The following is a 25167-nucleotide window of genomic DNA, read 5'->3' as shown; positions in this document are numbered from 1 at the left end:
TTATAGGAAGTTCTGTAAAAGAGGCTATGGACTCGAATTAAAACTAAACACCCCCTACTTTGATCTGTAATTACTTTACACTGAGAATGCCAACTTGTGCAGAACAGATAATAGAAGGGGTGACACACTGGTTAGCACTGCTGCCTCCGGCACTGAAGACCAAGGTTCAATCCTGACCTCGGGTCACTGCCCGTGTGGAGTTTGCATGGGTCTCATCCCCACAACCCAAAGATGTGCAGGTTAGGATTGGCCACACTAAATTGCCCTTAATTGGAAAAAAGAATGAAATGGGTACTCTAAATTTAAAAATTCACCTGAGGAAGGAGCAGTGTTCCGAAAGCTAGTGTTTGAAACAAACCTGTTGGACTTTAACCTGTAAGATTTCTTACTAAATGTTTTTTTTTTAAATAAAAGTGTTACACAAGATGACAAAAAATATTCACTTATACTGGTTAGAGTTAAGAAAATGTATTTTTCTGATGATATTTGCACATATTAAGCACGTGCAAATGATGTAATTGTTGTTGCTCATTTGGATGAGTTACTGAAGTACAGAGAGAAAAACAAAACGTAGTTAAGCATTAATAACATTAACTCCTTCATGCTGCCAGATTCAAACACTTGAATAAACTAAAATAAATTGAATGACGATGATCGTTATGATTGGTTAATTATTTATAATAATTTCAGCAATAAATACCGACAGCATGAATTTTCTTGCATATTTGTACACAGCATGTGGACAGCGCTGGCACGGCCTGCATTTGTTGAATTCTGCTCTTGCACCTCAGATTTTATAAATAGGGGTACAATGTAAACTATAAAAAAAACTCCCTCTTCGTCAAAATCATGAAATTGATTAATTAGCAAGAGGAAAATGAAAGCGAGGAAAAAACAAAACAAAACGTTTCATCCAGCCACTTAAATCACCTACATTTCGAAATGGTAATAATTGCTGTCATCAAAGTGGACTTAAATTGCCTTGTTGTAGATTTTTAAAACTGAAATTGCTCTTTACAGATTGAAAGGAAAGGCAAAATTGATTTTACAATATATGCATGCATACTTTAATATAGTTTCTTAGTTAGTAAAATGGTATGAAAAATAAGTGAGAATTCTTCACTACTGTGTCCATTTACCTTCTTTGGCTTCTGCTTAGCTGCTAAAATGATGTGCAGCATGGGTGATAATAGAGTTTCTAAAACGAAAACAGCAACACTATGGAGAGAAGGCCAGCTCAATCATTTAGAATAAATGCTGCAAGCCAGCAGAAGTAAACAAACCCAAAACAGGACAGTTAGAACGAAGGTCAAGCAGCCACAAAACATTTTCTAGATTGAGAACAAGCACAAGTCTGGCAAGTCTTCTGTAAATCAAGTCAATGGGGTTTGGGGGGGGGGGGGGCACCGGGTGTACTCCCGGAATGATATTTTTTGTGCGACACAAGACGTTGCTGGCGGGGATGGCCGATTCAGTATTCGGTGTTCCCAGCAGAGTTTTGTTTGGGGCTGCTGGTGAAGGAGTATAATGATGAAGCATGGGAGGGGGGAGCTCCTCCCTAAATTTCTATCTCCCCGATACTAAAAGTAGTATAGGATCGGGAGCAATGCAGGTCATATCGCCCAATATGGACGGCAAGCTGTTGGCAAAGGCGTTGGCCTTTGCAAATCGAGGATGGCGTCCTGGGGGTGATAGGCAAAGATCAAATATGTTTCGTGAAGGGGAGGCAGTTGTCGATGAACCCGAGGTGGCTACTTAATGTAATCATGATGCCTTCAGAGGGGCAGGAGGTGGAGGTACTGGTGGCGGTTAGGAATAAGCCGTGCGGGAAGGGTCGGATGGAGGCGGCATCATTTAGTCGAACATGCTCAAGAGCTTTGTTGATGCGCCTCCATCATTTTCCCCGGCCAATTATTCAGTGAGCCCAGTGGTGGCGTCTACCATAAGGGTGCAGGGGCAGTGGGGGCAGCATATGGGATTGGAAAGTGCCTCAGTGTGGGTACCGATCTGCGATAACCATAGGTTTGCACCAGAGCAAATCATGGAAATAAGTATACATGCGTTTCTGTATTGTTGGAGAACATGATAGGACATTTGTTATTTTTGAACCAAGAGTGTAATATCCATTATCAAATGGGCAAGTTCCAAAACATTTGTAGTTTCAATAATTAGGATTTATACAAGGAAACTACAAAAGTTACAGAAACACTGTTTGCTCTGTTTAACATAGTCAAAAACCAGTGTGATCCTAAAAGGAGCATTGTTCTAGTTCATTAGATGTAATTTTTGCATAGTACCCAACAACTTCTCTATATTTGCAACTTAGCACAAAAGGTAGTGTTGTTTCACCAACCTTGTAGTTTTTATGATCATATTTTCCTTGTGCAAAGTCATGAATTAACTAAATCAAAATTATATTTCTGCACATTGGTCACATTCCCATTTAAGAATATTTCAGCCATGTCTTATCAATTTCTAAAACAGGTTCTAATGCATGAAGTTTCAAATGAATAAAATTATATATAAAACTGCACCATCTCCATACAACAGAACATTCAACAAAATATGCCACTCCCAGAGATCAATGCAATGACAATTTGAACTGAGCCATTTTCTGTAAACATCAGGTCATTTTCATTCCCACCAGCCAATGGACCAGTCAAGCAGAACAATGTAACCACATAATTCTGAACTCAGTAGCTTCCATGTGCAACAAGTAACATTAAATTAAGAAGGAGATGCCATTACTCTGCTCTTATACAAGCAAAATACTTTGAATGCTGAAAATCAGAAATAGAAAACGCTAGAAATTCTCCAATCAGGCAACTTTTGCACTGAAAGAGAAAGAGCCAACATTTCAGGCTGTGTGCCTTGACTTTTTGTCAGAACTGGAAAAACGTTGGGCTGCACAGTGGCGCAGTAGTCAGCACTGCTGCCTCACAGCACCAGGTTTGATCCCGGCCCCAGGTCACTGTCCGTGTGGAGTTTGCACATTCTCCCCATGTCTGCGTGAGTTTCACCCTCACAACAGAAAAGGATGTGCACGATAGGGGAATTAGCCACGTTAAATTGCCCTTAATTGGAAAACAAAAACCCTAAATTTATAAAAAAGTTACAATATATTTGAAGCAAGCATAGATGCAGCACAGTGATAAGGTGGAGGCTAAGAGGGATTAACTCAAAAAGGGACCATGGTACAAGTAAAAGTAATGAAACAAAATGATCTAGAAGAAGCGCAAGTGGGCAGAATAATCAAGATGGATCGAAGAGAAATGGGATCTGAAATTATTGAATGCAAGTCTTGAATTTGAAAGTTACAAGTATCTAAATTATAGCCACGGCCTAATATTTAATAATGCTGAACAACACACTAGTCCTTTAAACATAATTGAGTCTCATTCACTCAGAAGAAATTTTATTTTTAAAGTATCTTTTTTCCCCCCATAGTCTCTTATCTCCCTCCTTTGCCTTTTTCAATTTCCCCAATCTTAAATTTTGTTTGCCGGACATTATTTGAATTTTTATTTATTTACATTTGGTGCTTTATTCTTCTAGCCTAGAGACCACTGATCACTTCTACTCAAGTGTTAGAAACGATCAGCCACTCATGATGACATCCGTCCAGAAAGCTAAGAACTGTATCGCATTGTTTCATGTGTGCTTTTTACGGCCTATTACAATGGAAGAGGAATGCCATGGAAATTTTATCAATATAATGTTTCAGTCAGTGATGGTCAAAATTTACTGAAACATGAAGAGCTTTTAACTCCCACTGCGTTGAAGCAGCATGCAATTCTTAGACTGTACATCTAGTCTCTTGCTTCTGTACAATTTCTCAATTAATAAATCATGCCTGAATATTAGTGGCTTGGTAATATTTTGCTAACACGCAAGCATTAAAGGCACTAAAAGTTGTTGTTTGAACTCAGCAACTGCTGGAAATAGATATAGAGAAATTAATAGACAGACAGACATATTTCCATGGAGAGAAACACAGCTCAACATTATCAAATTTCCAGCTCTTTGTGGGGTAGCTGGTGATGGAGAAGGGATAGCCATCTTTAAATAAACAGGAAAATGTTTAATTATATTTTAGGGAAAAATTATTTTCCCAAACTGGCAGGTATTTCCTCCCTTTCACAAACAAGGCAAACAACCTCTGGATTACTAGTCCAGTAATATCACTATTATTCTACCATCTCCCTAAATCCAATAACTAAACTTTTGATCATCTTTTCTCATCAGGCATCATAGAAAGATTGAGGAAGCACGAGTTAAAATCTAACCCTTATTATTTGAACTGTGAATGTTACCTGCATTTATGTTGTATTTTAAATAACTTGTCCACTTCACCCAAGCCTAGCACTTAATTTCCAATATTTTTTTTTAAATAACAAACCAAATGTGACAAGAAAAAAAAAATTATTCTCATGTGCTGCTAGTACAAAGACTAGGGGACACAGATTTAAGATTTTGGGCAAGAGATTCAGGTGGAAAGCAAGGAAGAAATTCTTATGCAGAGTGGCAATGACCTGAACTCTGCCAATGACAAGAGATTATAAGGGGCATAGATAGAGTGAATGGGCAGGCACTCTTTCCAGGGCGGAGGGGTCAGTCACCAGAGGGCCTAGGTTTAAGGCCCGTGGAGCCAAGTTTAGAGATGTGAGGCGCAGGTTTTTTTATGCAGTGGGTGGCAAATGTCTGGAATGCGTTGCCAAGGAGATTGTGGAACCAGATACATTAAAATGACATTTAAAAGACATCTTGACAAATACATGGATAGGATGGGTATTAGAGATACAGCACAAGGAAGTACTGAGTGTTTTGGCCACGGTTGGTATCATGACCGGTACAGGCTTGGAGGGCCTATGGGTCTGTATCTGTGCTGCATTGTTCTTAGAGGATGCTGAAGCAGAAAATGATTTGAAAAGGAAATCGAATGGGCATTGGAAGGAAATAAACTTGCAGGGCTGCAGAGAGTTGGACTGACTCGATTGCTCTGCAATGAACCCGATGAGCTAAATGGTCTTCTTCTGTGCCATTAAGTGATACACCATTCCAAACAGCTGTAAAGTCACCACTTTCCCCTTTTTTGTTGGGGGGGGGGGGGGGGGGGGGGGGGGGGGGGGTGCTGACTGGTGATGATTTAACCCAAGAACCACCACACCTCAGGCAAGGGGCAAGGTTGAGAAGGCAGGGGCTTCATGAATAACGTCAGCCGCTAAGGGAACTGAACCTGCACTGTTGGCCTTGCTCTACATCACAAACTAGCACACAATTCATACACACAATCCTGATCCCAGGTAGTCAATGATCTTCTGCTGGAAGGGAGGTGGTCAAGGGCAGGATTGGGATCTGGCTTCATACCCTCCAGTTGCATTGTCTGCCAAAATATGTTAACGTCTAGGAAGATTACTGGTGCCCATATAAATGCCTGATGCTATAACTCTGCACACGACACTGCCTTCAAAATGAAAAGGGGGTGGGGGGGTGTGCATAGGAAAGGTTGATCACTGAAATTTACTCCGATAGTCAAAGAGGATTACAAATTTTTCAAATCTGCAATTAATTGCAATATTTGATGACATTTTTCAAAATGGTTTACCAATCCCTTACACCACTCACCAAGAAGCTGATTATAAATAAATTACTCCTAACCCCCCCCCCCCCCCCCCCCCCCAAGGTTCTCCACATGAAGCTTACAAATGAATTATCCTTATGCCACCCCCACATGGATTCTGTCTACACCTCCTGCTGCCTCAGGCAGACAGCATTATCAGAGACCCATCCCACCCAGGCATTGCCTTCTTCCAGACCCTTCCATCAGGCAGAAGGTACAGAAGTCTGAAGACCCGCACATCCAGACATTGGAACAGCTTCTTCCCCACAGCTACAAGACTCCTCAACAACTCCCCCCTCAGACTGATCTGTTCCCTGTAAGAACACTATTCGCAACACCCTATGCTGCTCTTGCACATGTATTTGCTTTGTTTGGCCTCTTGTTCCACACTGTAAACAAATCATGTTCTCTGTTGATTATTCTTTAGTCTACTATGTACATACCGTGTACAATCCCTCGGCCACAGAAAAATACTTTTCACTGTACTTTGGTACATGTGACAATAAACCAAATCAGTTAGTTTTTTTTAATTCCACTAGTTTTTTTAAAATGACATGTCAATGACCTGTAGCACCCAAGCACAACTTCACTGCCCGCCACTTTAGACCTGGCTGGAATTCTCCAATCGTTGCAATCACTTCTCCCGCTGGCAACGCACTAACACCTGTGGGCTACCCAGCGGCATCAGGTACTTACAATGGGGAAAAAAGGCAGGAAAATTGAGCCCCGCCACTAGTGAACAGCGTGCTGCAGAAAAACACATGGCTTGGGAACTGGAAAATCCAGCCCATTATATTCCAAATTTTAATACAGGGAAGCTCAGTGAAATAAACATTTGGTAGAACTTGATGTCATTCCATGTTGTTTCCCCCCCCCCCCCCCCCCCCTTCCTTCCTCCTCTGGCCTAGTGAACATTTGTGATGCTGGATCGGTCTTCACTGGACTTTTCTTTTTGGAGGAGGAGGAGGAAGAGAATGGAAATCAATAGTATTAAATATATGACATGGATACAAATATGTGCTGCTGAGAAAGACAGGATGTTTGCTGGTGTCTGGTGTCTCCATAACAGCAAAATAAATAAAGAGATTCAGGAGAACATTTCTCAACATGACCAAAGAGTAATCATTATCCCTACTTTTGGATTATGTTCAGAAGCCTGAAACTTAGACTAAGTAGAGATCATTATAGCTAGTCTGTCCCTCAAGATTGAAAAAGACCATAAGTTGAATCCATCTCCCACATCACAATTTTGTTTTCTGCCAAACATTTAACCAATTCGGTCAAATTTGGCTGGAACATCCAACTAGCTTACCTCTTTGGACAGTCCATTTCATATATTGAACAGACTCCATGAAAAGTAAATACATCTAAACTATATTTTCACACACCTTGTTGAGAAACAGTTACAGCAAACAAAGGTTCAAATTAAAATTTTGAATGTCTCAAAAGACCTGTCCAGTACAAACATCAATTATTTACATATTAAAGTAGACAAAGCCAAGTAATCAAAATTATACATATTCCAGGTAAAGGCTGAACTAGAGCTTTGTACAAATTCAGTAATTCTGACACGTGAGCTTACTATTTCTAGCTAGCTACATCCAGATTTTTATTTTTAATGCTCATGTGAACCACCTCACACATTGTTATTTTAAAATGCAAAAGATCTTGTTTGCTTAATTTACAGTTTTCACATACAGGGACGTTTGGTTTGATTTGAAAGCCACAAGTCTCCCCAAATTCATTGCCTACTGTAATAAGAGCAAAACACTGCAGATGCTGAAAATCTGGGGGGGAAAAACTCCGAAAATGCTCTCAAGCAGGTTTGACAGCATCTGTGGAGAGTTCTGAAGTGTCACATACAGGCTTGAAACATAGAGCAGGATTTAACCAAATGAAAGTCCCATAGCGAGCATGTTTAACCATGTGTTTCCTGGCGTTCACAGCTCAGAGAAATACAATGCTATAAAACTGCACCCAGGTTAGATAGGGAGCCTCAGCATGGCGAGCATGGCCTAGGCCATGGGCAGCCCCTTTTTGTGCACCAAGCCCCACTCGCCGGGACTCCTCACTGTAGCGAGAGACCAGTACACCATTTTTAAATTGTCCCACTCTCTGGAGCCGCTGAAGTGATCCCCGAGCCCCCCCCCCCCCCTAGAAATGCACTATCCCAGACCAAACAAAGGTGTCGGGCGGGCATGCACCCGAGGGCCTCCAATCCCCTGGGAAACCCCGCCGAGTGCCATTCCGTCTGGTCCCCGTTTATGGAGGCAAGCACTGAACAGCAGTCTCCCGAGGTCTCGCGGACAAAGGAGATAGATCCCAACGCCTTAGATACCTCGGAAAGCTGCATATTACAGCGAGACCAGCTGTCTCGCTCTAATATGTGGACTTGCCAAAATGTGATCCCTCCCACAATGGGCGTTTTGTGAGGTGGGTAGATCCCAGGAGCAGGGTCTCCTGGCTTCGATCAGCCATCCCAAACGGTGGTGCGCTGCTTTCGGGTGCAGCAAGCCCATTAACTTGTTTCTCTGCCCACGGATGCTGCCAGATCAGTTTTTCCAGCATTTTGTGTTTCCATCTCCAGTGTCTTGTAGATTAATAAAAATATATCTTATATTCCCATTGCTTATTTGCCTTGTCCAGTCACTTCATTTAGCACTTATCGATATTAAGTTAACTCAGATTTATTGACTGCATTTTAAGAAACAGACTATAGCAACACTTAGAAAAAAAAAGAAAAAAATTGCTATCCAGTGTTTCTATATTTGAATTTGCATATTTAATGCTCAAGTTGTGTGGAGGAAAATTTGTTATTTCACTCTTTAGCTTATTGTTCAAAAGTAATCGTTTATTTTCTTGGCGAGAAATTACCAAATCAAACATAAATTACAGATACTTGCACAAACACACACAAAATTGAAAAGACAAAAGTAAACATGTCAGTTTCACAGTAATCATTGTGAAATATATTTGAATAGCCCTGTACAATAAACAATCAACTTCCCTGCTTTCAACTATGATTTTAAAGGCAAAGTCCATCATCTTCGGAACTAGAGCCATTCATTCCTCAAGCAGAAAAATCAAACAGCTACTTCTCTAGTAGTATCTACCCATTTGGCAATTTTGCTGCATTTACTTATAATTCACACAATGTAAACCTAATTAAAAAAAAAGAGCTTTAGAATGTTTAAAAATTGTAAATACCATCCTAACTTGGAAATCTACCATTATATCACTGTCAATGGACGAGCAATCCAGAGCTAATGCTCTGGGGTCAGTTAGTTCAAATATCACCCTGGCAACAGGTGAAATTTTAATTCAATTAATAAAAATCTAGAATTGAAAGCTAGTTTCCAGTAATGACACCATCAACAATTTATTCACTAATGTTGTTCCAGAAAAGAAATCTGTCAAACCTACCTGGTCTGGCCTATATTTGTGACTCCAGATGTACAGTAACATGCTTGACTCTCTGAAATCACCTAAAAAGTCACACAGTTGTAGCATCTAGGGATGGGCAACAAATGAGAGCTATGCCACTAACACCAACATCCATGAATGAATGAATGAAAAACACATTCTAAATTCAGGATAAGAGTGGCCCTAGGGTGAATGTGCTAAATTCGGGGAAGGCTAATTATAACAATATTAGGCGGGAACTGAAGAACCTAGATTGGGGGAGGATGTTTGAGGGTAAATCAACATCAGTTGAAAGGAATTCAGGACCGGCATGTGCCTGTGCGGAAGGATAAATACAGCAAATTTCACGAGAGATATTGTAGGCCTCATCAAAAAGAAAAAGGAGGCATTTGTAAGGGCTAGAAGGCTGGGCACAGACGAAGCCTGTGTGGAATATAAGGAAAGTAGGAAGGAACTTAAGCAAGGAGTCAGGAGGGCTAGAAGAGGTCATGAAAAGTCATTGGCAAATAGGGTTAAGGAAAATCCCAAGGCTTTTTACACGTACATAAAAAGCAAGAGTAGCAACTAGGGAAAGGGTTGGCCCACTGAAGGATAGTCAAGGGAATCTATGTGTGGAGCCAGAGGAAATGGGCGAGGTACTAAATGAATATTTTGCATCAGTATTCTCCAAAGAGAAGGAATTGGTGGATGTTGAGTCTGGAGAAGGGTGTGTAGACAGCCTGGGTCACATCGCGATCCAAAAGACGAGGTGTTGGGCGTCTTGAAAAATATTACGGTAGATAAGTCCCCAGGGCTGGATGGGATCTACCCCAGAATACTGAAGGAGGCTAGAGAGGAAATTGCTGAGGCCTTGACAGAAATCTTTGGATCCTCACTGTATTCAGGTGATGTCCCGGATGACTGGAGAATAGCCAATGTTGTTCCTTTGTTTAAGAAGGGTAGCAAGGATAATCCAGGGAACTACAGGCTGGTGAGCCTTACGTCAGTGGTCGGGAAATTACTGGAGAGAATTCTTCGAGATAGGACCTACTCCCATTTGGAAGCAAATGGACGTATTAGAGAGGTAGCATGGTTTTGTGAAGGGGAGGTCGTGTCTCACTAACTTGATAAGAGTTTTTCGAGGCAGTCACAAAGATGATTGAGGCAGGTAGGGCAGTGGATGTTGTCTATATGGCCTTCAGTCAGGCCTTTGACAGAGTAGCAATGGAAGGGTGCTTTTCTGATTGGAGGGCTGTGACTAGTGGTGTTCCGCAGAGATCAGTGCTGGGACCTTTGCTGTTCGTAGTATATATAAATGATTTGGAGGAAAATGTAACTGGTCTGATTAGTAAGTTTGCAGACGACACATAGGTTGGTGGAATTGCGGCTAGCGATGAGGACTGTCAGAGGATACAGCAGGATTTAGATCGTTTGGAGACTTGGGCGGAGAGATGGCAGACGGAGTTTAATCCGGACAAATGTGAGGTAATACATTTTGGAAGGTCTAATGCAGGTCGGGAATATACAGCGAATGGTAGAACCCTCAAGAGTATTGAAAGTCAGAGAGATCTAGGTGTACAGGTCACTGAAAGGGGCAACATAGGTGGAGAAGGTAGTCACGAAGGCATACTCGTCTTTATTGGCCGGGGCATTGAGTATAAGAATTGGCAAGTCATGTTGCAGCTGTATAGCTGGTTAGGCCACACTTGGAGTACAGTGTTCGATTCAGGTCACCACACCACCAGATGGATGTGGAGGCTTTAGAGAGGCTGCAGAAGAGATTTACCAGGATGTTGTCTGGTATGGAGGGCATTAGCTATGTGGAGCGGTTGAATAAACTCGGTTTGTTCTCACTGGAACGACAGAGGTTGAGGGGCGACCTGATAGAGGTCTACAAAATTATGAGGGGCATAACAGAGTGGATAGTCAGAGGCTTTTCCCCAGGGTAGATGGGTCAATTACTAGGGGGCATAGGTTTACGGTGCGAGGGGCAAGGTTTAGAGGAGATGTGCGAGGCAAGTTTTTTTTTTACATAGAGAGTAGTGGGTAGTTGAACAGCAGCTCAGTATTACTACTTTTAAAAAAGGCTTTAGTGGAGAGTGATTGCTTTGACATCCCTCCAGGTGCATTGTAAACATTGTAAAAACATCTTAAATGTCTAAGTATGTGAAGTTGAGTGTAGAATTTGTGGAAGGAAGGCATTTGATGGGTTGAGCAATGCGTTCCTTCATGTATTTTTGTGCATTAATGGGGATTGCTGCCGGAGGAGGTGGTGGAAGCAGGGATGATAGTGACATTTAAGGGGCATCTTGACAAATACATAAATAGGCTGGGAATAGAGGGGTACGGACCCAGGAAGTGTAGAAGATTTTAGTTTAGACGGGCAGCATGGTCATGCCGAGAGCCGAAGGGTCTGTTCCTGTGCTGTACTTTTCCTTGTTCTTTGTTATTATTGGTACTGTAGTCGAGAGTTCTCTGGCCAAACTATGGTTATACAGCAAGAGAGCTGAGATTATTTTTTTTTAAATAAACTCACGTCCAATTGAGCACAAAACAGCAAAGTGGAATGCACAAAATTAATGCACAAAAAAAAGTATTACTCAGCCCACCAAATGTCTTCCTTCCACAAATTGTACACTCAACTTCACATACTTAGACATTTAAGATGCTTTTACAAAGCACCTGAAGGGATGTAAAAGCAATCACTCCTACACTAAAGTGGGCAGCCTTTTTTAAAAGTAGTAATACCGAGCTGCTAAAAGGTTTCAACCAGAAATTATGTTTTAAAGTGCCAAGCTACAACTTCACAGACCTGTGGACCATGACAGTGGTCTACGCATGCTCCTAGTGCAGGCCATGTTAGGCTAACCTATCTGCAGTTAATCTGTTTCCAGGCTTCAAAAGAAGCAAACACCAGTGCTCTTTCTACTTTGATTACTCCTTCAGTATCAAACGATGTGGCACTAATCCAAAGTGCAAGATTCCACCTTCCAGAATTGGTTGAGATTGGTTCCCAATTTCAGATTTACACCAGAACATTAGCATCAATGCAAAGCTGGCAGCTTTAATTTCCCAAAGGAAAATTCATCATAAATATTCCCTGATCCTCAAAAGGTAATTAAGTAGAATGCCAGATTCTCCTGGAGCCTGGCCATTTGTTTATTACAGATGGCATTTCTGGGTCCTAACAGCATAGGATTTACTGCACCTTTGCAGGTCTACGAAAAAAAAATAACTTTTTGCTAAGAAAACACTCACAACTGAATAGAAAATTTTGGTCACACTCATTCCAGTTTTCAGTTTCTACTTCTGTGTTAAAGTCTAAGCAAAATATTCCATTTGCATCCTCAAGTGGCCTCTGATTGGAGCAATCTCTTCCAGCAGTAAATCATCTACATCATGAGCATATTACTAGCAACCACAGTGGCTAAACAGCTGGCTTGTAATGCAGAACATGGCCAGCAGCGTGGGTTAAATTCCCCTACCGGCCTCCTCGAACAGGCACCGGAATGTGGCGACTAGCAGCTTTTCACAATAACTTCATTGAAGCTTACTTGTGACAATATGCGATTAATATTACTACAAGTCACAAAACACTTCATGAAATCTTAATTGTAACAATACCTCATTAAATCACCATCCCATATGATTCAACTTTTCCAGAGTGATCCCCTTCTTGACACAGCCTTCTTGTCCCTTTCGCCCCTCTCTCATCAACTCTACCCCACCCATTCATTCTTTGTCATACACTTTCCAACATGCCATCCCTGCGCCTGATGCCAATTCCCAGTCTCACCCCCACAGCTAATTCCCAGTCTCACCCGCACAACACTCCGTCCCAGTCAATACCTCGGCTGGTTTATGCAACAACCATTCCCAAGTGCACCAGCATCCCTTCAGATACTTTGCCTCCACATGCCACTACAGCCAGCACTGTACCATCACAGCTGCACCACTCCCACCTGTGCCCAATCCACAACACCCCCCCTCCCCCTCCTTGTGCCCACACCCCACCACTCTCTCTCCTGTCACTGCACTAGTTCTATCCCGTGAACCTCACTATCATTCCCCCTGATGGCTACATCGACCCACCGCACCATCCCTCCCATCACACCGCTCCCATCCGCATACCTCCTGCCATCTGTCCACCTATGTAACCTCACCCCTGCAAACATGTGACCTCTGCCACCTGCATCCTCCCCTTATCCACCACTACCCACATCATGTCCTATTGCCACTGACACCTGCCCTGACCCAGCCAAGCACACCTCCCAGTCCATCCATCCCCTCCCTTCCCATCACACTCCGCCCACCACTCCTTTAAAATGGCAGCAGGAATGCCAGGTTGTTACGCCTTTGAGGAAGTTGTTATAGCCCACACAAATAATTTTAGCAGCTTCTGTCAGACCTAAATATTCAGCCAAGATTAATATTTTTCTCACTTGGACTTGGGTTTTGTTCTTGCATCACCGGACAGAACAAAAGACTAGGCGCAAAACCACGTAGTTCGGCAAGGTCTGGAATACAGAACTAAATAAAACTAGATGTACGGAATGTTCAATCCTGATTTCTACATCTTTGTTTATTATGATATGAAGCAAAATTAATGCTTCTACATATTGACCGCAAGACATTTGTAAGAAAAACTGAAACCCATTTTTTTTTTTTTTTAAATTTAAAACATGCTTTCTTCAATTTGCAGTTTGTGTTTTCTCACCAAACAATTTATCACATTTTCTGAAGCTGCTGACTCTCATCACAGCTTCCAGAGGCTCTGTGCCACTCCTCACCTGGAAGCTAAACAAACAGAGCGTGTCAGCAGGTTACTGAGGGCATTGGAGCTCAGCTCAACCTGGTTCTCATCCATTAACCAAGAATACAGATTTTCAGCACAGGTCTCGCTGGGTAAGATCAAGCACGGGAATTTAGCTCTTTTGTAGTCCTTCCCAGTCCAGAGGCACCAGTGCCCCAAATGTTCACATCAACTCGCACAGAACAAGTCAAGGATGAAATCTAGGACTTTCTAGTCCTGTGCATCTTTAGTGATACTTCCAGCATCTCCAGTCTGACAATAATTTATTAAAGTTCTAACTTATTAAATTTTAATTTATTAAAGTCAGCCAACTATTTCGACTTTCTCACCAACTATTTAATTTTTAAAAGCATGGATTAACATTTCTTCAGTTTTTCCTTTAACATACCATAATATTCATACTTGTTCCAATAATGATGCATTTCTGGGGCAGCACGGTGGTGCAGTGGTTAGCACTGCTGCCTCACAGCGATGAGGACCCAGGTTCGATCACAGCCCCGGGTCACTATGTCCATGTGGAGCGTGCACGTTCTCTCAGTGTCTGCGTGTGTGTCACCCCCACAACCCAAAATGTACAGGGTAGGTGGATTGGCCGTGCTAAAATTGCCCCCTAATTGGAAAAAAATAGTAACTGGGTAAATTTATTTCAAAAAATGATGCATTTCTGCAGTAGAACAGAACACATCGCACACCCCAGTTATCATTAGGGAAGCCTATGAAATTTGAAGAATAGGATAACTTTCCCCTCTCTTCATCCCTTCCCCAATTCCAGTGCTCTGCCACTGTCAGAGTGAGTATGTTTTTCTTTATTTGTTCTTGATTTGTGGACGCTGCTGGCTGGGCCAGCATTTACTGCCCATCCCTAATTGCCCTCGAACTAAGTGGCTTGCTAGGCCATTTCAGAGTGGGGCAGTTAAGAGTCAACCACATCACTGTGTAGGTCTGGAGTCACATGGACGGCAGAGTCCCTTCCTGAAGGATATTAGTGAACCAGATGGTGTTTTACGACATCCACAATGTTTTGTGGTCATCATCAAGTATTTAATTGCAGATTTGTATGGAATTCAAATTTCACCATCTGCCATGGTGGGATTTGAACCCGGGACCCCTGGATTACTAGTCCAGTGAGAACACCACTCCACCACTGCCTCTCATGCATGGATTTCTAGTATCTCTGAATATCCAAAATTCTGCAACCCATATCCTAATCTACACTATGTTCCACTTGCTCATCAACCCTGTCCCCAAGTCTCCCCAGCCAACACGGAAGTTTTTTTTAAAAATATTTCTCAACAGCCTCACCCTACATTCTCCAGTCTTCAATCTCTTTGTCTTTTGGTATCATTTCTCTCTCCTTCCCCTTTATTTGTAGCTGTACCTTCAACATACCCAGATCCATTTTCTGGAAGTCCCTCGCTTTTTGTTTTTAAATTTAGAACACCCAATTCATTTTTTCCCCCCCAATTGCAATTTAGCATAGCCAATCCACCTACCCTGCACATCTTTGGGGTTGTGGGGGCGAAACCCAAGCAAACATAGGGAGAAACTCCACACGGACAATGACCCAGAGCCGGGATCGAACCTGGGACCTTGGCGCCATGAGGCAGCAGTGCTAACCACTGCACCACCGCGCTGCCCTCGGAACTCCCTCACTGCACTCCTACGTTTATGCCCAATTTCAAAAGCTTTCCTCAAAAAACTATCCCTGACCAAGCATGTGATCAAGCTCTAACTCTCCAGGATGCATCACATCTCTTCCATCCTCAAATTCCATAAAAGCACCGTATAAATACATTTTTTCATTTATAAATTTAGAGCACCCAATTCATTTTGATTTTCAAATTAAAGGGTCAATTTAGCATGGTCAATCCACCTAGCCTGCACATCTTTGGCTTGTGAGGGTGAGACAAGGGGAGAATACCCAAACTCCACACGGACAGTTATACGGGGCTGGGATCGAACCCAAGTCCTCAGCACATGAGGCAGCAGTGTTAACCACTGCACCGCCCCTTATAAATACAAGTTATATGATGTATTATAATACACGTTTGATGTTGTGTATCTATAAACTGACTCAAATTGAAATTCTTCTGGATAATAGGGTATCTTCACTACTACCAATTACCAAGCAATCTTCATCTAAACAAAAGTATAATTAATTACTTGATGAATGGAATTTAAAATAAAATTTGAAACAAATTCCAACAAGAAATTTTACTGCGAGAACTATTGCTTTGCCAAAACAAAATTAACATTTTCACACGGTCACCAGTTCAATTAAACATTGGAGACAGCAGTTTCAATATTGTTTGCACTGGACACTGCAATGAAAAAACAAGCGTAAAATAGAATCAAATAGTCCCAGCGTGAAATAAGTCCAATCCCAATTCTGTCAGTTGCCCGCAAGGCAGCTCAAGTTAAAATTAACCATCATTTTTGGTCCATCATATGGGCCACAACGGAGAGCAGAATTCAGCAAATTGAACTGCTTTCCACTGTTGCCATGGCACCAAAACATTTACAATCTAGATGCTCATAGGCAAAGAACAAGGACACACACTCACTAAAGGTTCAGTAGCTTGGAGCTCAGATTGCTGTTTAACATTAGTGGGATCATCATTTCAGAATTAGGTCAAAGCTCAAGGGAATCCCTACCTGCAGCATCACAGTAATCCTCGCCTAATGTTAGCTTGTATTCATGTAGCATCTTTAACCTAGCAAACGTCCTACAGCATTTCACAGTTGCAGGGAAGCAGGTAGGGATTATGGGTGATGATCAAACAAATACGTTTCAGGAGACTTGCAAAAGAGATATAGTAAGATAAAGTTTGGGGAGAGGACATTTGAAAGCTCTCGTCACTGCCGGAGGCTAATGTTGATCTCAACCAGTGAGAAGAGAGAAGATAATAAACAGGAGATGAGATTTGGTATCGTAGGAGGGTGCGGACAGGCATTTAGAGCTTCTGAAGAGGTTAAAAACCAGAGAGGGTGAGGTCATGCAAGTTGAAAATGGCTGGTCAAACTGCTGCCAGTAAATTTGTTAGTTAAATGCATTTTTAAAGAACAAGAAACCACCCCTATTAAGGAGGGAGTTATTCATTCAAATAATCCTCAATCCCTATAGTTTGTATTTAAATAATGCATTTTTCCTAAAATCTACATTATAGAAAATAGGAGAGACTATTCAGCCCTTCAGGTCTGTACATGCAAGCACTTACAAAAATTATTGAAGCACTTATTTATTGTACAGAAACAGCATTCCACATACTTGGATTAATCAGCCCTTTCCCCTACATTTATTTCTGGTTTTAAAATTATATGGAAATAAACACTTGTTCAAATTTACTGCTGAGGAAAATGAAATTTTACTCCTGATCAGATGACAGGACTTGGAGCCCATAGAGATACAAGTCAAAAAAATCTCCATCAGCACGGGGGTCAGGGCTGCTACTGAAACAATATTTCCAGAATATTGTACTATTCTCAAATTATAACTACAGGGAAGTTTAATAGTGTGCTATGCAGAAGTCACTTCTTGGTTCCTAAAGTCCAATATCTAACAAAATCAAGGTCCTGCGAGTAGTATTGCAAGCAAATCACAAGATCATAGAACATTACAACTTACAACGTCTGCATCAGACTACAAGTAGTGACAATCCAACCTGTAGGTTACAGCCCTTCCAAGTGCAAATCCAAGTACTTTTTTAAAAATGTTTTTGCCTTTATCACTGCCTCGGGTAGTGAGATACAGCTAAAGTTCATATGTATTTTGACTGCATTCAGAATGGGGGAGCACTGCTTTTTACGATGGTAAGGGAGTGGTTCTGTAACCTGGGGATTGAGGTAATGCATGAACGGGTCACGATGCACAGGTGGAATTTGACAGGGTAAGTGGAAGAGGTTAAGCGGGAATGCAATACACCTGACATTGGCGGGGAGGGTGCAGGTGGTGAAGATGAGCATGCTGCCAAGATTCCTTTTTGTGTTTCAGTCCCTCCCGATTTTCTCCCCAAGGTCATTCTTTGGAGAGTAGATGCTATAATCTCACATTTGTGTGGGATGGGAAGGTGCCGAGGTTAAAGAAGACTCTGTTGCAAAAGCAGAGGCAGGAAGAGGGGCCGGCTTTCCCGAATCTGTTGCATTACTATTGGGCAGCAAATATGGAGAAGGCAAGGCGGTGATGGGAAGGACAGGGGCCAGGTGAGGGAAGGGGTCTTGCAAGGGTACGAACCCGAGGGCTCTGGTGATGGACACACCGCCATTTGCCCCGTGGAGGTATACGTGGAGTCCGGTGGTGGAGTCGTAGTTGGGAAGGGAGATAGGATGGGGGGGGGGGGGGGGGGGGCTTTTGTGTGCAACGTAAAGTGCCGAGTGTATGCAACATCCTCCTGCGCAAGGATAAGTTTTTTTTAAGTTATTTTATTCAAAATTTAACATTAACATTTAAATCACACAGCAGTACAAAGTAAAACCAACACCAATCCCCAACCCGCACCCAATACCCTAACCCCTGCCCCAACAGCTGACAGTAACCAGCTCCTTGAAAATGTAATATAAACAAACCACGTGGTTTATGGAACACCTCACTCGTCCCCTCCTCACGCAAGTATGAGTCTTATACAACACAAGGTGCAGCACAGGGTCCACATGACTCGGGCCCGGAAGGTGGGTTTTTTCCTGAAGGTTACGGACAGGTGAGATGTGTGGGAGGGGGCCTGCAAACCATGGCCATATGTTCTGGGGGTGTGAGGAGTTAGGAGAACATTTCGGAGGCAATGTTCAGGAACTCATCGAGGATTGTAGGGGTAGAGATGAAGCCGGACCCTGTAGCAGTGATCCTTGGGGTGTCGGAGCTGTCGGAGGGGGAAGGTGGCCGATGTTGTGGCCTTCGCCTCGCTTGATTGCCCGGCGACGGATACTTTTGAATTGAAGGTCAGCGATGCATGGCTGAGGGATTTGTACGAGTTTCTCAGGTTGAAGAAAATCAAATTTGTCCTAAGGGGGTCGGAGGAGGGCTTTGAGGTACAGCAGAGACCGTTCTTGGCTATATTTGAGGATAATAGGTTTGGAATAAAATATATATTGTTTTAAAGTTTGTCGCTTAGGATAGTATTTGTTGGCTAAAATATTCTAACAGGTCTAGATAGGGTAGATGCAGGAAGGATGTCCCTGATGGTGGGTGTGTCCAGAACCAGGGGTCACAGTCTGGGGATACGTGGTAGACCATTTAGGACAGAGATGAGGAGAAATTTCTTCATCCAGAGAAAGTGGTTGGCCTGTGGAATTCATTACCCAGGAAGTCGTTATGGCCAAACATTGTACGTTTCATGAAGCAGTTAGACAGAGCACAGGGCTAAGGGAATCGGAATACAGTGGGGGGGGGGGGAGGGGGGAAAAGAGAGCGGGATTAGGCTATTGAGTGGGATGATCAGCCATATTCATAATCAATGTCAGAACAGGCTTGAAGGGCCGAATGGCCTCCTCCCTGCTGCTATTTTCTATGTTGCTATGTTTCAGGGGCGTAGAGTTTGATTGAAATGTAAAATTAAATGCTTTCATTTTCACATGTCTCAGGACCAATTCCGAAGTGCGCAATAGCCTGAAATATGAATGACATCAGATGACAGACCAGTCTGCACAGCCTCTTCTCTCAAAATTAGGTTTCAGGCTAAAACCACAGTAAATTTAAAGAGGAAACGTTGAAATAAGTTGGTGCCCAACTACATTGGGAAGTAAGTGCCTTAGATGTAAACATTTTAGGCCTTTCTGCAACAATTTGAAATCAGTTTCACCATTTGTTTTGTTCAGAGCAGCCAACACAGCTGGTTACACAATCAACTAAAGCAAGTCTTTATGTTTTTAATAATGGATCCACTGAAAGTAAATGCAAACATAAGAGTTGCATTTTAAAAATAAATAATCCACAGCACAGCCACAGGCCATTCAGCACAACTGGTCTGTGCTTCGTAAAGCCCAAGCGTTTTAAAAAAAATAAATTTAGAGTAACCAATAATTTTTTTTTCCTCTGATTTAGTGGCAATTTAGCGTGGCCAATCCACCTACCCTGCACATCTTTGGGTTGTGGGGGCGAAACCCACACAGACACAGAGAGGCTGGTTTAGCACAGTGGGCTAAACAGCTGGTTTATAACACAGAATAATGCCAGCAGCACGGGTTCAATTCCCGTACCGGCCTCCCCGAACAAACGCCAGAATGTGGCGACTAGGGGCTTTTCACAGTAACTTCATTGAAGCCTACTTCTGACAATAAGCAAATATTATTATTATTAATGTGCAAACTCCACACGGACAGTGACTCAGAGCCGGGATCGAACCTGGGTCCTCGTCGCCGTGAGGCAACAGTGCTAACCGCTGCCTCACCATGCCACCCCAGAGTTTGTTTTTAAACAAGGGATCAAAGTAAAAACGATAATCAGCAACTAGACCAACTCCATCGCCTTGGAGGGGGAGGGGTGAGAATCCAGGTATATCTGCATAAATACATCAATGTCACTTGGTGGTGGGAGGGGGAAGGGGATAGAAAAACACAACAGGGTTGTGCAGGAATCAGCCATTCGGCCCCTCAAGCCCGGGGGGGGAGGGAGAGAAAAGAGAGAGATTTTCTGCTCTTATAACAATCCGGTTGCTCTCTTCAGCACGGACCTGGTCTCCAGCCTGTGGTCAGTGAGGGAGGGCAGTCTGGACAACAGCCCCTGTGGTCAGTGAGGGAGGGCAGGCTGGACTCCAGCCTGTGGTCAGTGAGGGAGGGCAGGCTGGACTCCAGCCTGTGGTCAGTGAGGGAGGGCAGGCTGGACTCCAGCCTGTGGTCAGTGAGGGAGGGCAGGCTGGACTCCAGCCTGTGGTCAGTGAGGGAGGGCAGGCTGGACTCCAGCCTGTGGTCAGTGAGGGAGGGCAGGCTGGACTCCAGCCTGTGGTCAGTGAGGGAGGGCAGGCTGGACTCCAGCCTGTGGTCAGTGAGGGAGGGCAGGCTGGACTCCAGCCTGTGGTCAGTGAGGGAGGGCAGGCTGGACTCCAGCCTGTGGTCAGTGAGGGAGGGCAGGCTGGACTCCAGCCTGTGGTCAGTGAGGGAGGGCAGGCTGGACTCCAGCCTGTGGTCAGTGAGGGAGGGCAGGCTGGACTCCAGCCTGTGGTCAGTGAGGGAGGGCAGGCTGGACTCCAGCCTGTGGTCAGTGAGGGAGGGCAGCCTGGACTCCAGCCTGTGGTCAGTGAGGGAGGGCAGCCTGGACTCCAGCCTGTGGTCAGTGAGGGAGGGCAGCCTGGACTCCAGCCTGTGGTCAGTGAGGGAGGGCAGCCTGTGGTCAGTGAGGGAGGGCTGTCTGAGGGGGGGGGGGGGGGTTGCGGGATGAGGGGGGGGGGGGAGGTTGCGGGATGAGGGGGGGGGGGAGGTTGCGGGATGAGGGGGGGGGGAGGTTGCGGGATGAGGGGGGGGGAGGTTGCGGGATGAGGGGGGGGGAGGTTGCGGGATGAGGGGGGGGGGAGGTTGCGGGATGAGGGGGGGGGGGAGGTTGCGGGATGAGGGGGGGGAGGTGCGGGATGAGGGGGGGAGGTTGCGGGATGAGGGGGGAGGTTGCGGGATGAGGGGGGAGGTTGCGGGATGAGGGGGGAGGTTGCGGGATGAGGGGGGAGGTTGCGGGATGAGGGGGGGGTTGCGGGATGAGGGGGGAGGTTGCGGGATGAGGGGGGAGGTTGCGGGATGGGGGGGGAGGTTGCGGGATGAGGGGGGAGGTTGCGGGATGAGGGGGGAGGTTGCGGGATGAGGGGGGAGGTTGCGGGATGAGGGGGGAGGTTGCGGGATGAGGGGGGAGGTTGCGGGATGAGGGGGGAGGTTGCGGGATGAGGGGGGAGGTTGCGGGATGAGGGGGGAGGTTGCGGGATGAGGGGGGAGGTTGCGGGATGAGGGGGGAGGTTGCGGGATGAGGGGGGGAGGTTGCGGGATGAGGGGGGAGGTTGCGGGATGAGGGGGGAGGTTGCGGGATGAGGGGGGAGGTTGCGGGATGAGGGGGGAGGTTGCGGGATGAGGGGGGAGGTTGCGGGATGAGGGGGGAGGTTGCGGGATGAGGGGGAGGTTGCGGGATGAGGGGGGAGGTTGCGGGATGAGGGGGGAGGTTGCGGGATGAGGGGGGAGGTTGCGGGATGAGGGGGGAGGTTGCGGGATGAGGGGGGAGGTTGCGGGATGAGGGGGGAGGTTGCGGGATGAGGGGGGAGGTTGCTGGATGAGGGGGGAGGTTGCGGGATGAGGGGGGAGGTTGCGGGATGAGGGGGGAGGTTGCGGGATGAGGGGGGAGGTTGCGGGATGAGGGGGGAGGTTGCGGGATGAGGGGGGAGGTTGCGGGATGAGGGGGGAGGTTGCGGGATGAGGGGGGAGGTTGCGGGATGAGGGGGGAGGTTGCGGGATGAGGGGGGAGGTTGCGGGATGAGGGGGGAGGTTGCGGGATGAGGGGGGAGGTTGCGGGATGAGGGGGGAGGTTGCGGGATGAGGGGGGAGGTTGCGGGATGAGGGGGGAGGTTGCGGGATGAGGGGGGAGGTTTGCGGGATGAGGGGGGAGGTTGCGGGATGAGGGGGGAGGTTGCGGGATGAGGGGGGAGGTTGCGGGATGAGGGGGGAGGTTGCGGGATGAGGGGGGAGGTTGCGGGATGAGGGGGAGGTTGCGGGATGAGGGGGGAGGTTGCGGGATGAGGGGGGAGGTTGCGGGATGAGGGGGGGAGGTTGCGGGATATGGGGGGAGGTTGCGGGATGAGGGGGGAGGTTGCGGGATGAGGGGGGAGGTTGCGGGATGAGGGGGGAGGTTGCGGGATGAGGGGGGAGGTTGCGGGATGAGGGGGGAGGTTGCGGGATGAGGGGGGAGGTTGCGGGATGAGGGGGGAGGTTGCGGGATGAGGGGGGAGGTTGCGGGATGAGGGGGGAGGTTGCGGGATGAGGGGGAGGTTGCGGGATGAGGGGGGAGGTTGCGGGATGAGGGGGGAGGTTGCGGGATGAGGGGGGAGGTTGCGGGATGAGGGGGGAGGTTGCGGGATGAGGGGGGAGGTTGCGGGATGAGGGGGGAGGTTGCGGGATGAGGGGGGAGGTTGCGGGATGAGGGGGGAGGTTGCGGGATGAGGGGGGAGGTTGCGGGATGAGGGGGGAGGTTGCGGGATGAGGGGGGAGGTTGCGGGATGAGGGGGGAGGTGCGGGATGAGGGGGAGGTTGCGGGGATGAGGGGGGAGGTTGCGGGATGAGGGGGGGAGGTTGCGGGATGAGGGGAGGAGGTTGCGGGATGAGGGGGGAGGTTGCGGGATGAGGGGGGAGGTTGCGGGATGAGGGGGGAGGTTGCGGGATGAGGGGGGAGGTTGCGGGATGAGGGGGGAGGTTGCGGGATGAGGGGGGAGGTTGCGGGATGAGGGGGGAGGATGCGGGATGAGGGGGGAGGATTGCGGGATGAGGGGGGAGGTTGCGGGATGAGGGGGGAGGTTGCGGGATGAGGGGGGAGGTTGCGGGATGAGGGGGGAGGTTGCGGGATGAGGGGGGAGGTTGCGGGATGAGGGGGGAGGTTGCGGGATGAGGGGGGAGGTTGCGGGATGAGGGGGGAGGTTGCGGGATGAGGGGGGAGGTTGCGGGATGAGGGGGGAGGTTGCGGGATGAGGGGGGAGGTTGCGGGATGAGGGGGAGGTTGCGGGATGAGGGGGAGGTTGCGGGATGAGGGGGAGGTTGCGGGATGAGGGGGAGGTTGCGGGATGAGGGGGAGGTTGCGGGATGAGGGGGGAGGTTGCGGGATGAGGGGGGAGGTTGCGGGATGAGTGGGGAGGTTGCGGGATGAGGGGGGGGCAGGCTGAGGGGGGAGGTTGCGGGATGAGGGGGGAGGTTGCGGGATGAGGGGGGAGGTTGCGGGATGAGGGGGGGGCAGGCTGAGGGGGGAGGTTGCGGGATGAGGGGGGGAGGTTGCGGGATGAGGGGAGAGGTTGCGGGATGAGGGGGGAGGTTACGGGATGAGGGGGGAGGTTGCGGGATGAGGGGGAGGTTGCGGGATGAGGGGGAGGTTGCGGGATGAGGGGAGAGGTTGCGGGATGAGGGGGGAGGTTACGGGATGAGGGGGGAGGTTGCGGGATGAGGGGGGAGGTTGCGGGATGAGGGGGGAGGTTGCGGGATGAGGGGGGGAGGTTGCGGGATGAGGGGGGAGGGCAGGCTGAGGGGAGAGGTTGCGGGATGAGGGGGGAGGTTGCGGGATGAGGGGGAGGTTGCGGGATGAGGGGGGAGGTTGCGGGATGAGGGGGGGGGTTTGCGGGATGAGGGGGGAGGTTGCGGGATGAGGGGGAGGTTGCGGGATGAGGGGGGAGGTTGCGGGATGAGGGGGAGGTTGCGGGATGAGGGGGAGGTTGCGGGATGAGGGGGGAGGTTGCGGGATGAGGGGGGAGGTTGCGGGAGGAGGGGGGAGGTTGCGGGATGAGGGGGGAGGTTGCGGGATGAGGGGGGAGGTTGCGGGATGAGGGGGGAGGTTGCGGGATGAGGGGGGAGGTTGCGGGATGAGGGGGGAGGTTGCGGGATGAGGGGGGAGGTTGCGGGATGAGGGGGGAGGTTGCGGGATGAGGGGGAGGTTGCGGGATGAGGGGGGAGGTTGCGGGATGAGGGGGGAGATGCGGGATGAGGGGAGAGGTTGCGGGATGAGGGGGGAGGTTGCGGGATGAGGGGGGAGGTTGCGGGATGAGGGGGGAGGTTGCGGCATGAGGGGGGAGGTTGCGGGATGAGGGTCAGGCCGGGGGAAATGGGGGGGGGTTTATCCGGGATGGTGCCGCCGCCGCTGCCGTACCTGTCCAAACACCTGCAGCCGCTCCTGCCGCTCGGAGCTCCGGCGCCAGCGGCGGTGGCTGTGCTGCGGGGACGGGGACAGCTGCCGCCCGCCCCAGCCGCCCGATGTTACCGTGGAGAAGCCCCGCTCCTGAGGGTCGCCCGCCGCTCCCCCGACAAAGTGCAGCGTCTGTGAGGCAAAGTGGGGCCGCCTGGCCGCGCCGGTGGCCAGGAGAAGCTGCAGCAGGGCGAAAGCCCAGCGGGTTCTGGCTGCGCCACCCGCCATCTTAGCGCCGGTTTGTGTTCACTGGTGTGGGGGTTTTGTTTTCTTGACGGCGGATTTATTTCCCTGGATCCTGCCCCCGCCCCTTTAAGGGCCTGACGGGGGCGGGGCCTGTGGCGGGGCAGGCGGAGCGGGGCGTTCAGCTCGAGCTGGAAACAGTCGCTGCGCTTGCGCAGGCAGACTGGTGGCCGGGGGAAGGGAAGAGCCACCTGTCAATCAACCAGTCTGTCAATCAATCAGTCATCCATCATCGGTGCCCCTCCCCTCCTC

General features: G+C 47.5%; 1 protein-coding gene across 1 annotated transcript in view; it reads right to left on the bottom strand.

Moving 5' to 3' along the window:
* Positions 1–24937, bottom strand: part of sorl1 (sortilin-related receptor, L(DLR class) A repeats containing) — a 203277-nt gene extending 178340 nt beyond the window's left edge. Inside the window, exon 1 of the mRNA XM_038779169.1 lies at positions 24637–24937. Coding sequence (XP_038635097.1) covers positions 24637–24900 — 264 coding nt within the window. The 5' untranslated portion in view covers positions 24901–24937. The remainder of the gene's footprint in view (positions 1–24636) is intronic.
* Between the last annotated feature and the right edge of the window lie 230 nt (positions 24938–25167).

This window comes from Scyliorhinus canicula, chromosome 19, assembly GCF_902713615.1.
Source record: "Scyliorhinus canicula chromosome 19, sScyCan1.1, whole genome shotgun sequence".
In the NCBI taxonomy this organism is placed as follows: domain Eukaryota; kingdom Metazoa; phylum Chordata; class Chondrichthyes; order Carcharhiniformes; family Scyliorhinidae; genus Scyliorhinus; species Scyliorhinus canicula.
The sequence above is the reverse complement of the archived record's forward strand: the minus strand, read 5'-3'. Positions and strand labels throughout refer to the sequence as shown.